Genomic DNA, 14,583 nt, shown 5'->3' on the forward strand with positions numbered 1-14,583 from the left:
TCGTGTCATGTCATGTTTATTAATACCGTATCAAGTCATGTCATATTTATGGATGATAATAATGACATTTGGTCATCTTAAAATGATTTACCTATCACGTAACGAAAATAATTAGTTGTCATGGTCTTGATACCGTTTCATGTCATGTCACATTTATTGAGGGTATTAATGACATAATAGTCATGTTTAATGATACCGTGTCATGTTTATTGTCATCTTACCTCGATCTCCTCGTGGTTGGATCCTTCATGACCATGACTTCTGTGATTTCACCGAATTTGCTGAAGTATTCTCGCAATGATTCTGAAACAAGAAACAAACACGAATGGGTTAACCGGTGGCATAGGTTTAGCGTCCCGGGTTCGAAACCCAGTCGATTGAAAGAATTTTCTTCTTTTTGATTTAAAAAAAAAAATAATAATAAATAAAAAAATAGCTCAACCAATGAGATTGGTTATTCCGAGAGTTAAACTTCAATCGAATTTAAACTCACTTTGTGGCCACGGCCCTTAAACACCTTTTTTTACTTTCCTTATCCTATAGGAAGGAAAGTAATGTAATCGGGTCAAAATTTCGATGGTCAGTTTTTAGTGCCAAAACACGAATTAAACTTCAACCGAATTTAAACTCGCTTTGTGGCCACGGCTCTTAAACACCTTTTTCTTTAAGAGGTTTGATAGAGGGAACTGTAACAACGGAGATCTTATCGTCCTGAAATCGAAGAGAGAAGGAGGACAGGATAGGAGAAAGCCAGCCGTTCTGAGAACGAACCTAATCAGTTTGTTTGGGATAAAGTTAACCCTGGGAGGGAATCGAGCCTTCGACCTCGTACTTACAAGAGTTACGTTCCAATTTCCGTCAAATGTCAAGATGTGACGACAAAATATATTTCAAATCAGATTGTTTGATTTGTCTGAGAATTCGTTTGAGTAACATCTGGATGTGTTTTTGTTTTGATAACTTGTTGTTTATGACGAGAGGAAGAAGAGGTAACGTTACCATCACAACTGTCAAATCAAATACTTAGTGGAATCTTTGTCGAGGTAAATACATATATTGGAGTAAAAAATCTGGTGTGAACATCACACGACTTTCCTTATCCTGTTGAATGATGCTTATTTGAGTGTTCTTTTACCCTAACTTTTACAATAACCTCCCCCTCCTTTTCTCCTTTTCCCTTTATTCCTTTGCCTTCTCATGTTCCCACCATTCCTGTAGCCTTCATTCCACTAACTCCTTTTTTTCCTCATCTTCTTCTTTGTCCTCTCCTTTTCCTACTATCCTCCATTTTCCTTTGTTTTCTTCTCTTTCTTCAAAACATATTCCCCCCTTTGTCCCCTTATCATCACAGCTTTCCTCTTCCTCTCTCATTTTCCTCCCCCATCTCTATTTCTTCGTATTCTTCCTCACCCTACTCCTTCATTTTTCCAATTCTCTTCCCCCTTGCCATCATACTGCACCTCGTCTTCTTTTCATATTTTCAATTTCATAAATCTCTTGCAAATTGAAATATGAAAAAACAGGCAGTAACAGTATAACCTCATCTCGAAGGCCTCCTCCTCCTCCTCCTCTTTTCACTTCCAGTTCACCTCCCCCTCTTTCTTCTCCTCTTCCTCCTCCTCTTTGTTCTTCTTCTCTTTCTATTTCCTCTCCATTTCATATCTCAATTCTTCACGTTCTCGTCCTATTCCATATCTGCTTTCTCCCCGTCTTTATTCTTCTCCTCTCTCTCTCTCCTCGTTTTTCATCTCTTCCATCTTCTCCTCCTCCTCCTCCTCCTCCTCCTCCTCCTCCTCCTCGTACTTCTTCTTCTTCATCTTCACCACCTCCTATTCCGCCTCCAGTCTCCTAGCACATAAACACTGGAGTGCTAACAGAATCCTCTTCCTCTCAATACACGTAGGTATACTGGGTGATCTCACGTTGAGTTTTAGAAAGAACGAAGAAATGTCTTCCCAGCGCTAGGTCGCGGGTTCGATTCCAGCCGGACCAAACTTTATCCTAAACAGATGAGGTTCGTTCTCGGAACGCCTGGCTTTCTCCTATCCTGAAGTCCTTCTCTCTTCCATTTCGGGACGATAAGACGTCCGCTGTAATAGATCCTTCTATCCTATACTATTATCTACATAGAAAAATCTGGTGTGAACATCACACGACTTTCCTTATCCTATTAAATGATGCTTATTTGAGTGTTCTTTAACCCTGACTTTTACAATATCTCTAACCCTTTTGTTGCTATAGCTAAAAACCGCCAAAAAACGGTCGAAATCTGTCCAAAAGCGGTCAAAATACCGCCAAGCGCAGCAACCATCTCAAAAAACGTTTTGTGTTGCATCCTTGTCACATTTGTGAACTACATACCAAATTTCAAGCCTCTAGCTCATACCGTTCCCGAGATATTAATTGTTAAATTACACCGAAAACCGCCAAAAAGCGGTAAAATGCCGCCAAGCGTTGCACCGGTCTTAACCAAAAGTTTCGTGTCGCATTTTTCACTTCCAGTTCACCTCCCCCTCTTTCTTCTCCTCTTCCTCCTCCTCTTTGTTCTTCTTCTCTTTCTATTTCCTCTCCATTTCATATCTCAATTCTTCACGTTCTCGTCCTATTCCATATCTGCTTTCTCCCCGTCTTTATTCTTCTCCTCTCTCTCTCTCCTCGTTTTTCATCTCTTCCATCTTCTCCTCCTCCTCCTCCTCCTCCTTACACACGGAAGAATGGCTGAAACTTTGGATTTAGGCTCTAGGGACCTCAAAACGTGTTTTGGCACTAAAAACTGACCATCGAAAATTTGACCCGATTACATTAAAATAGGTACTTGAAAATAATATTAACACTCGCTAGAAGGTAGCCACCATGTCTTCATGTTTATTTATTGTTTAATAATGTCTCCTTGTCATGTTAAAACAATTGTTTTCTTCACAAATATCTTGGTCATAATAGCTTGTCATGTTAAAGCAATTGTTTCCTTCACAAATATCTTGGTCATAATAGCTTGTCATGTTTAAAGTCGTGTAATCATGTCTTGTCATGTTATAAACGTGTGATGTCTTGTTATTTTCAAACAAGACAAACTGCATCAAATAAACATTCGCAATAGCTTTTCACTTGTCATGTTAAAAACTTGTCATACCTATTATAAGTAAATTCCTTTGTTTAGTTGGTATGTGAAGGTAGGAGTTAATAAATCACATTACATTATTGTCATTTTATTAATCATAGTAATAATTATTATTAATCCTCATTAATGACTAATTGTCATGTTACCAATAGGTTGTCGTGTCATGTCATGTTTATTAATACCGTGTCAAGTCATGTCATATTTATGGATGATAATAATGACATTTGGTCATGTTAAAATGATTTATCACGTAACGAAAAGAATTAGTTGTCATGGTCTTGATACCGTTTCATGTCATGTCACATTTATTGAGGGTATTAATGACATAATAGTCATGTTTAATGATACCGTGTCATGTTTACTTTGAAATATCACATCTGTTGTTTTCTTTTCAAAAAAAAAAGAGAGAGAAATACGAGAAGATAAGAGAAGAGAGAGGAGGAGGAAAGAAGGAAGAGGAGGAAGAGAAGAAGAAGTAATAGGAAGCGGTGGAGGAAGAAAGATATACTTAGCACACTTAGAGGGGGAGGAGCGAGATAAGAAGAAGAAGAAGAAGAAGAAGAAGAAGAAGAAGAAGAAGAAGAAGAGGTAAAACAAACAGTAAATAAAGTAGAAATGGAAACATTTAGAGATGTAGGTAGTTCAAGTGTCTTCTAACAGGAATAGATGAAAGACGTAGGAAAGATTTAAAAAAGGGGGATAAAAGAATTAATGAACGTCATGAATGGCTTAGCCAGCCAGCCTAGTTAGCTTAGAGGTTATAGCGTCTGTTCTGTAAGCGCTAGGCCGCGGGTTCGACAAGGTCTGAGTTAATAATATTGTCACTTCGTTTTGCTATGGATTCCGTTGGAAAAGTGAGATCTAACTGGAGTTAAGAAGCTGATGGGAATTTAAACCTTGTAAAAGCAAATTCTTACTCAATGTAGCAAAATCTAGCAAATCTACTTCAAATAGGTATAACTATTGTAAATTATAGTTCATCCAGATCAATGTGACAGCAATGAGTCATCAACCCAAAATGAAGGAACCAATCAGATTGCAGGAAATCCTTACATGGGTTCCATTCCCGCTCGGGCGAATTTTTTGACAGATAAGGTTCGTTCTCGGAACGGCTGACTTTTTCCTATCCTGTCTTCCTTCTTTCTTCGCTTTCTATGGGACTTATGGGGCAGGTATACGTATAAAGTGAACAATATTGAAGTACCTATAGTTCATCCAGATCAATGTGACAGCAATGAGTCATCAACCCAAAATGAAGGAACCAATCAGATTGCAGGAAATCCTTACATTGTTGCAATTCAGGTAAAGGTCTATTTTTGATAAACTCTCTCTTCTAAAATGCAGAGGTAGCTCTAAGTTCAGAGGTTGGATTCCAGAACAGGTAAGGTGGATATCGCCTTACCTGACTTTGTTTCACTGTCGGAGGAAGCAGTGTGCAATATACCTTCCCCTTTTAAAGATTCTCTACCATTGCACATGTGACATGTTTGGCAACAATGACTATTTTTTTGCTGTCACATTGATCTGGACACACTATTGTATAGGCCTAGAAATGTAGGTAGACAATACATTAATACACATACAATACATACATAGATAGGTATGTACGTACATAGATACCTATGTATATCTACTCGTATATGAAGTAGGTAGATAGTAGACCCATTTGCTGATTAGAAAAATAGAACGGAGAGAAGAAAGAAAGAAAGAGAGAGAGGGAGAGAGAGCGAGGGAGGAAAAAAGGGGGGAGTGGGAAACAATAGGAGAGATAGAGAAAGAAAAAGAAAAATCTGTTTACAATTGAGAGAGTCGCATGTAAAGCCAGATAACGAGAGAGAGAGAGAGAGAGAGAGAGAGAGAGACAGACAGACAGAGAGAGAGAGAGAGAGAGAGAGAGAGGGAGGGATATGCGTGACGGCCCATAACCAGTTGGAAATAATAAGAAGGCAATTTGTACAAGAGAGAAACAGTTAGACTGAAAGTATATTGTGGAATGATGGTACTACACTACAACTCAGGTCCATGTCCTGGGATTTGAGGGCGGATTCTGTGGGAGAGACAATGAGGAGAAGGTTAATCTTATATTATAAGAACGAGATCCATTCACACACTGATCACTGTATCTCCAGAACCACAACACCTAGAAAGCTGAAATTTGGTAGGAATATTCCTTTTATGGTCTAGGTGTGAGTTGGAAATAATAAGAAGGCAATTTGTACAAGAGAGAAACAGTTAGACTGAAAGTATATTGTGGAATGATGGTACTACACTACAACTACCATAAGAAATACACAGAGTGCAGAGACTGCGGGAGAGAAAACTTTTCCTCGCTTGCCTAATATTTGAGTCTATGTTTTTAGTTTGTAACTACAAACGGCCATGCCTTTTCCAGAAGTTTGGCCATGCCTCGGGATGGACTAGCGGGATTCCGAAGCGAAGCGACGGAATTCAGCTAGTAAAATTAATATAAGCCAGTCTAGTTAGCTCGGTGGGTAGGTAGTATAACCATCCCGGCAGCCTGAGTGCGGGGAATGGGAATGATACTTCCAAATCGAAGGCCAGTTGAAGCCTTTCTCAGATACGTTTCTATAAATATAAATACGGCTTCTAGAAGGGATTCGAACCCTTGACTTGGACGAAATGGAGAAGTGGGGAATTGAAGAGTTTATAGTAAAATGAATTATGTGTATTTATTTAAATGTTGGACAAGGTTGAAAAATGTTTTTGCCCGGGGCGGATTTTATCCTGATGGGAATATATTCGTTCTCGGCAGAGCTGGCTTTCTCCTATCCTGTCTTCCTTCTCTCTTCGATTTCGGGATGATAAGACCTTGGCAGTTATAGTTCCCTCTATTAAACCTCTTTTAAAAAAAATTCGGATAAATTGAAGAAAAAATCTCTATTGACAAGAACTTACTCTTTGTGCAGCCAGGTCCAAACCAGCCCAGTTCACAGTAGCATTGCTTTCTAGGAGCTGTCGACGCCGTGACGTCCACACAACGACCTGAAAACAACAGGATATCGACATGAAAAATGTGGTACATTGGACTTTACGGGTCTGTGTCGTAGCATGAACTTGGCAATTGACAAGAAAAGACACTTCCCATTTATGTGAACACGAGTTTGGGTAAAACACAAAAGTTTCCATTTCGGGCTTTGGGGGAAACATACATACCTCGCTCGGTCTTTGTAATTCAAAACAAAATAGGGTAAGATGGGGTGAACATGCCTTATCGGGGTAACTAATAATATGCAATATAAAATATGTATTAATAATAAAAAAAGAAGACTGTAGGGTAAGGTGGGGTAAACTTACCTCGGTCTCCACAGTCAATATCCTCCATACACTCATCCTTGTACTGGCACTTGTGTCCATAGTAGAGCCGATCACAGCGACACTTAGACAGCAAGTAGCGACCATGGCCGCTACAGTCTTCCTTGTACTTGTTTCCTGGGGAAAAAAGGAGGGTTCGATAAAAATATTTTCTTACAGATAGGCAGACAGACACACACACACGGACCAATGGCTGAAACTTTGGATTTAGGCTCTAGGGACCTCAAAACGTGTTTTGGCACTAAAAACCAGACACACACACACACACGGACCAATGGCTGAAACTTTGGATTTAGGCTCTAGGGACCTCGAAACGTGTTTTGGCACTAAAAACTGACCATCAAAAATTTGACCCGATTACATTACTTTCCTTCCTATAGGATAAGGAACAGTAACCCACGAAGGAGAAACAACCAAAAGGGCTTTACGAGAGGACGAGAGGAGCCGTATTTCATTATAGACCTCTGTGGTACTTTCGCCAAGGAGATACTTCAACACCCTGGCTGCCAAGACATATTGCATGGTTAGTACCCACAGACCTATAGGATAAGGAAAGTAAAAACAGTAACCCACGAAGGAGAAACAACCAAAAGGGCTTTACAAGAGGAGCCGTATTTCATTATAGACCTCTGTGGTACTTTCGCCAAGGAGATACTTCAACACCCTGGCTGCCAAAACATAGTAGTATAGAAAATTTATTTGTACCTATTAATGTTACAATGACATTTTTACAATGGTTGGCAAAACATATTCCATGGTGTTTACCCACAGAAACCCATGTATTAAAACATCTCCCTCAACATGAGAGACAGACTCTTTAATTCTTTGGATTTTTCAATCAGAGCAAAATTTTACTCAGAAGCCTTCTTTCAGATAACCATTGCAAATACATTTATAGGTAGCCCGTGGCAGCAAGTGTAGTAAAAACTTCATATCCGTGCGCACAGAGGCGCATAATAAAATAGAACTGGGCAACTGGGTTTACCCTTGGAAAATCCTATTTTAGCCTTCAACTATCGATATCGACTTACGGTTACCATCAACTATCGATATCGACTTATGGTTGTCATCAACTATCGATATCTACTTACGTTTACCATCAACTATCGATATCTACTTACGTTTACCATCAACTATCGATATCTACTTACGATTGTCATTAAATATCGATATCGAGTTATCGACTTACGGTTTTTGATGTCCACATCAGCACAGGACCAGAATCGATAGTTATGGTTGTCATCAACTATCGATATCGACTTACGGTTACCATCAACTATCGATATCGACTTACGATTGTCATTAAATATCGATATCGAGTTATCGACTTACGGTTTTTGATGTCCACATCAGCACAGGACCAGAATCGATAGTTATTCGACCATTCCGATGCTTCTCTCAGTAGTCTAATAGTGCAGTCATCACACTCGAAGTCTTTGGGTAACGTGACCTGATACTGCTGCGCCCTGGAGGGAGAAAAGGAAAACATAGAATAAAACAAGCAGGCTCCGCCCGCTTGCGCGTGGCTGAGGCATGGCCGTATGCATAGAGGCATGGCCGTATCGATATCTACTTACGATTGTCATAACTACCTGATAACTGATGAGCACATACAGTACACACACTATCAGGTAGACCTGACAAGCGGACCTGATCAGGTGTTCCTATAAGGAGTGGTTTCCCTAAGGAAATTGACTTACGTAGCATCTGAGCGCACAAATTCCGAGTCTTTGGTTACTGCCTGGAGGGAGAAAAGGAAAACGTAGAATAAAACAAGCACGCTCCGCCCGCTTGCGCGTGGCTGAGGCATGGCCGTATGCTGCGTATGCATAGAGGCATGGCCGTAGGTGACCGCAGCGTAACTAACCGTATTGTACCGCACCTGACTATACCTGATCGTATCTGACTGTTCCGTACCGTATCGTACTGTAGCTCAAAGTACCGTATCGTACTTGTAAAATAGTAAATCAGGCTATGGGTAACTTTGTTCACATCAAACAATGAAAAATTATAGGTACCTATATGTGTCATCAAAAATATTTATTTTTCCATGTATCATAAATTGTACGTATGAGAATTAATAATCAATAAATGAATAAGAAGTATCTTTCGAAAAAAAAAAATATGAGGAAAAATGGAGTGAGATCCAGCAGAGGCCTTTGTAGTGAGTCCAAAATATGTAGTTTGAACCCTCCCTGAAACAGAAACAAAATAGAATATTAACAACAGAGGCCTTTGTAGCGCGTCCAAAATATGTAGCTTGAACCCTCCCTGAAACAGAAAGAAAATAGTATAATTATTAACATCGTCGGTCTTAATATCACCCTAAAATTGAATAGTGTGAAGGAAGACTTAATATCGCCCTAAAATTGAATAGTGAAGGAAGACTTAATATCGCCCTAAAATTGAATAGTGAAGGAGGATAGAATAGAATAGAATATACCTTGTTTATCCTGCCCGAAAGGACTGAAAAGTCCCTTTACCAGAGAACTTCACCTTCACAGGAGTCTAAACAAAGTCTCGTGTATTTTATAGGCTTAACAACATAATCAATGTACTGCAGAACTCGTAAAAAAGGCATCTTCGAGGGCCCAGAAGTCTGATCTAGACCAAAATTTGTATGGTAACCAAAGATTACTATACATGTTTGCAAAAATTTCATCAAAATTGGATAGATCGTTCAAGAGTAAACTAACTGACAAACTAAAAAATGGAAAATACGTCAGATATATCATTACCCCCCAAAAAATACCACTTCGTGGCATAAAAAAGACCCCGCCAAGTCGTTCCTCCCAAAATAAATCAAGTGCCACAAAAAATAAACAAAACTCCATCCCACCCCAAAAAAGATTACCTGATACCTGATGAGCACACACACTATCAGGTAGACCTGACAGGTGCGGCTGAAAAATTCGTCAGGTCTACCTGATAACTGATGAGCACACACAGTACACACACTATCAGGTAGACCTGACAAGCGGACCTGATCAGGTGTTCCTGTCAGGTCTACCTGATAGTGAGTGGCTTCCCTAAGGAAATTGACTTACGTAGCATCTGAGCGCACAAATTCCGAGTCTTTAGTGACTGGAGTGAGATCTAGCAGAGGCCTTTGCAGTGAGTCCAAAATATGTAGCTTGAACCCTCCCTGAAACAGAAACAAAATAGAATATTAATAAAACAACAATAATAAAAACAATAGAATAATAAAACAACAGAGGTCTTAATATCGTATTTTCGTCCTAAAATTGAAGAGAGAAGGAGGACAGGATAGAAGAAAGCCAGCCGTTCCGAGAACACCGAGGCAAAATGAAGTTAATAAACCATCCTTCAATTCAACAGCATGCTTCAAATCTTCCAGACCATATCAATCCAAAGCAAGAGATTTGAATCGAGGGAACTGTAACTGAGGGTCTCATCGTCCCGAAAACGAAGAGAGAAGGAAGACAGGACAGGAGAAAGCCAGCCGTTCCCAGAAGCCGAGAACAAACCCTATTTGTTTAAGATATACACGGGCCGTTTGATAAGTTCGTGGACTCGGATACTTCTTCTTGGTATGAAGTCCAAATTTAGGTGCCATTGCAAAGTATGTCTTGTTTTAGGAAGGTACACCAAGTTTCATTACGTTGCTAGTATTAGCTTTTGATTCACAGCTATCGATTGATGACGAGTTTGATCTGTGTGATAGGCTTTTTATAATGGATAATTCCGAGTTGCGGGCAAATGATTATTTTTATTATTATTATTATTTTTTTTTTAACAAATCGGGAAATAAAATAAAAACCCCATTAGATTCAAATTTCGATACTGGATGTAGTCAGGGCTTTTTTCCACTCCTGGTTTGCCCTCAAAAAAAGAAAAAAAATAATCACTGCCTGCACCTCAGAATTATTCATTATAAAAAGCCTATCAAACTCGTCATCAATCGATAGCTGTGAATCAAAGGCTAATAATAGGAATGTAATGAAACTTGGTGTACCTACCTTCCTAAAACAAGACATACTTTGCAGTGGCACCTATATAGATTTGGGCTTCATACCAAGAAGAAGAACGTAATGAAACTTGGTGTACCTACCTTCCTAAAACAAGACATACTTTGCAGTGGCACCTATATAGATTTGGGCTTCATACCAAGAAGAAGTATCCGAGTCCACGAACTTATCAAACGACCCGTATGTGTATCATTATAATTTTATTGACGCAATGAATCTTGGAACGAATCAAAAAATAAATAAAATACACGTCCTACCTATTTTGGACAAAAAAATAAAATAAAAATAATAATCTTGGTAATCAATAAGTCAAGAATCTACTCGTATGTATAACTATCTCCATAGGTACTTATCAGTCTTAAAAGAGGTTGACACTTTCAAATACCTGGGGAGCATACTATCAAATAATGGCGACATCTCCCGGGAAATAAAGAACCGAATCAACGCAGCAAATCAAGCGTTCGCCAGACTATACAACCGAGTTTGGAAGCCTCATAATCTAACTCTCAAAAATTCTGTGGGAGAGACAATGAGGAGAAGGTTAATCTTATATTATAAGAACGAGATCCATTCACACACTGATCACTGTATCTCCAGAACCACAACACCTAGATTGAGTTTCGTTTTTCGTTTATGTTTTTAGTTTGATAACTACAAGTTCGGCCATGCCTTTTCCACAAGTTTGGCCATGCCTCGGGATGATGTTGCAAATAGACATAGAAGTTTACAGTTTTATTCATAAAATTTAAAATATGTTCTTCAAAGAACATTTACCTGCAGATTTACAAAATGTAAAGTTAGAGTAAAGGGACTTTTCAGTCTTATGCTATCACGATTTAAACAAGACAGGCAAAATAGGTACCCTAAGAAAAGAAAGAAAAAAAAATCAGAAATTTTGGCATTCTACAAAACTGAAAATTAATCTCATTGTAGATTTCTAGAAGAAAAAAGGAAAAATGTTTGATAGAAGATTTTGTTCCAGAAGCGACAATGTCTGATTGTATCACTAGCTGTTTAATTAAGTATGTAAATAAAACAGGCAATATAGGTACCCTAAGAAAATAAAGAAAAAAATCAGAAATTTTGGCATTCTACAAAACTGAAAATTCATGGGGAATCAAAAAAAATCAACCTCATTGTAGATTTCTAGAAGAAAAGAGGAAAAATGTTTGATAGAAGATTTTGTTCCAGAAGCGACAATGTCTGATTGTATCACTAGCTGTTTAATTAAGTATGTAAATAAAACACTCTAGGGACCTCAAAACGTGCTTTGGCACTAAAAACTGACCATCGAAAATTTGACCCGATTACATTACTTTCCTTCCATGGGATAAGTAAATAAAACCAGGTAAATTTGAATACATTTTTTTGGTTGGTTTAATTCAGTGTTGGTTTTAGCTACTTTAGTAGAGTCTGCGGTCAGGAATATTGGAACCGAGTTATGTACATTAGATATGAACTAACCCATAGAAGCCGAACTTTTTTTTCTCTTCTTTTCGTCGGATCTTGCTGAAATTTAGCAGCTTCTAACTTCGGACCGGACCGATACCAAATGTCAGCCCAAAGCAATCACCCTAGTTAGGGCTGATTGAGAGGCTGACGAAAAACGCCGACCCCGTTTGTACACGGGAAAAGGCGAAGAATAAGAAGAAGAAGAAGAAGAAGAAGAAGAAGAAGAAGAAGAAGAAGAAGAAGAAGAAGAAGAAGAAGAGGATCTTGCTGAAATTTAACCGCTTCTAACTCCGGACCGGTACTGAGTAACTATATCAAATAATATTGAAAATAGTAGGAAATTTTGTTTTCTAACTAATAGACAAATCCCCGATGCACTCTGACGCAGAGCGACTGAGCTATCAGCGAAAAAGAGAGAAGTTTTTGGTCAAGTTTGGTGTGACTTTGATGTAGGGCTCTCATGGACTAATAGAGCCGGAGCTGAGGTACATTTTTTCTACCTCATAAGGTACAAAATTTTCTTCCTATGGATCTGATGGGGGTTGGCGAGTACTGAGTTTCGAAATTTTACAGAGATATTGTCGAAATTTGAAGGGCTTGGCCAAGTTTGGTGTGACTTTAATGCCTCGGCTCTCATGAGTTTCGAAATTTTACAGAGATATTGTCGAAATTTGAAGGGCTTGGCCAAGTTTGGTGTGACTTTAATGCCTCGGCTCTCATAGGTTAACTGAGTTTCAAAATTTTACAGAGATATTGTCGAAATTTTACAGAGATACTTCTTATCTTATTGGGTACTTAATCAAATCACGTGTTGAAATCTTGTTGTGTATAGAGGCATGTATGATGTACCTCGAGACACACTGACCTGCTCAAAGTATTATTAAATTATATTACATACAGGGTGTTCGAAAGACAGTTCCACACACTTGATTCTCTAAAAGCCAGGATCACACGATATGAAAATAAATGTGAAAGAGTGCCTCTTTATACATATTACGTACTACTCGCATAGGACTAATTCACGCATAGGACTAATTCATATTCATATTCTATTCCGATCTATTCAGATTTCCAGATTAAAAAAAAGGCAAAATTTTGTTTCTAATGTGTACCTAGAGCATGAATTAAAAATTAAGATGTCTAAAATGTTGATTTTCCAGATTAAAAAAAAAAAGGCAAAATTTTGTTCACTATACCTAATACGAATATGGAGTACCTAAGTATTATTCTATTAAAAATTTTATTATGTTTTGGCAAAATTTTGTTCACTATACCTAATACGAATATGGAGTACCTAAGTATTATTCTATTAAAAATTTTATTATGTTTTTGGCAAAATTTTGTTCACTATACCTAATACGAATATGGAGTACCTAAGTATTATTCTATTAAAAATTTTATTATGTTTTTTCAATTGTTTTATACCACTTATTAAAATCTTGAAAACCTGTGTATTTTACATGTAATGAAATGAATTATAAGTACCTACCTATCTATGTTATAAGTATCTTATAAGTAACCAATGAAGAGGAAGAATAACCATCTCCTCAGAGGTTGAAATCAGCCTAGGAGATGCTTTTTATTGTAACCTAATTTTCTATTTTAAATGTAATGAAATGAATTATAAGTACCTACCTATCTATGTTAGATATAAGTAACCAATGAAGAGGAAGAATAACCATCACCTCAGAGGTTGAAATCAGCCTAGGAGATGCTTTTTATTGTAACCTAATTTTCAAAAATAAAGAAATAATATTCAAATTCAAATCATTCTATTCTATTCTATTCTATTCTATTCATATTCTATCATTCTATTCTATTCATATTGTATCATTCTAATCTATTCTATTCATACCTACCTCGGTGGTGTAGTGGTCAAGGCGCTCGCCTGGTAAACAGGAGGGCGTGGGTTCAATCCCAGCTGAGGTATGGAATTTTGCAAATCTAAGTCCGGACTCACCAGTCACACAAAACATCGCCACCCTGATACCCAATCCGACTCACTACAACCTATAAAAACATCTCTCAGGGAAAACGTACCAACATCCAACACTCAACCCAGCAATCAATCTCAGTCAACACCAAGCAACAATGATCCAACCTGTCTTGCATGCGGCCGAATCTTCAAATCAACCGCAGGACTGAAGAGTCACATGAGGGGTGCAGCTTGCAGAGGGACAGCGCAGAGCCAGACAACATCGTCTCGATGAACGTCTTCTTACACGTATGTGTGTACTACAGGTTTAAATGGGAAAATGGAAAAAGGTGGTATACAAAATATCTCAAGAACGGTTTGTCCTAGGTATGTATGTGTGTACCACAGGTTTAAATGGGAAAATGGGAAAAGGTGGTATACAAAATATCTCGAGAACGGTTTGTCCTAGAGCGATGAAATTTGGTATGCTATCCCGGTATGGTCCAAGGACGCGACTGTAACAATTTGGCAAAAATCGGATAGTCACCCATCCTGATATTAACCAAAGTAATTGTTGCTTAACCCTCATTTCGTGGAAAATGTAGAAAAGGTTGTGAACAAAATATCTCAAGAACGGTTTGTAGTAGAGAAATGAAATTTGGTATGCTATCCCGATATGGTCCAAGGACGCGACTGTAACAATTTGGCAAAAATCGGATAGTCACCCATCCAGATATCAACCAAAGTAATTCGTAATTAACCCTCCTTTCGTGGAA

General features: G+C 38.3%; 1 protein-coding gene across 1 annotated transcript in view; it reads right to left on the reverse strand.

The window, feature by feature from the left end:
- Positions 1 to 221: 221 nt before the first annotated feature.
- The window catches only part of LOC103519149, a gene marked incomplete at its 3' end in the record, with an annotated part of 16,958 nt that continues 2,596 nt past the window's right edge, over positions 222 to 14,583 (reverse strand). The window contains exons 3-8 of the mRNA XM_017448089.1: positions 9,499 to 9,596; positions 7,784 to 7,917; positions 6,434 to 6,568; positions 6,035 to 6,121; positions 5,133 to 5,165; positions 222 to 303 (exon numbers count right to left, since the gene is read on the reverse strand). Coding sequence (XP_017303578.1) covers positions 222 to 303; positions 5,133 to 5,165; positions 6,035 to 6,121; positions 6,434 to 6,568; positions 7,784 to 7,917; positions 9,499 to 9,596 — 569 coding nt within the window. The remainder of the gene's footprint in view (positions 304 to 5,132; positions 5,166 to 6,034; positions 6,122 to 6,433; positions 6,569 to 7,783; positions 7,918 to 9,498; positions 9,597 to 14,583) is intronic.

This window comes from Diaphorina citri, unplaced genomic scaffold, assembly GCF_000475195.1.
Source record: "Diaphorina citri unplaced genomic scaffold, Diaci psyllid genome assembly version 1.1 scaffold2567, whole genome shotgun sequence".
NCBI classification, from domain to species: Eukaryota; Metazoa; Arthropoda; class Insecta; order Hemiptera; family Psyllidae; genus Diaphorina; species Diaphorina citri.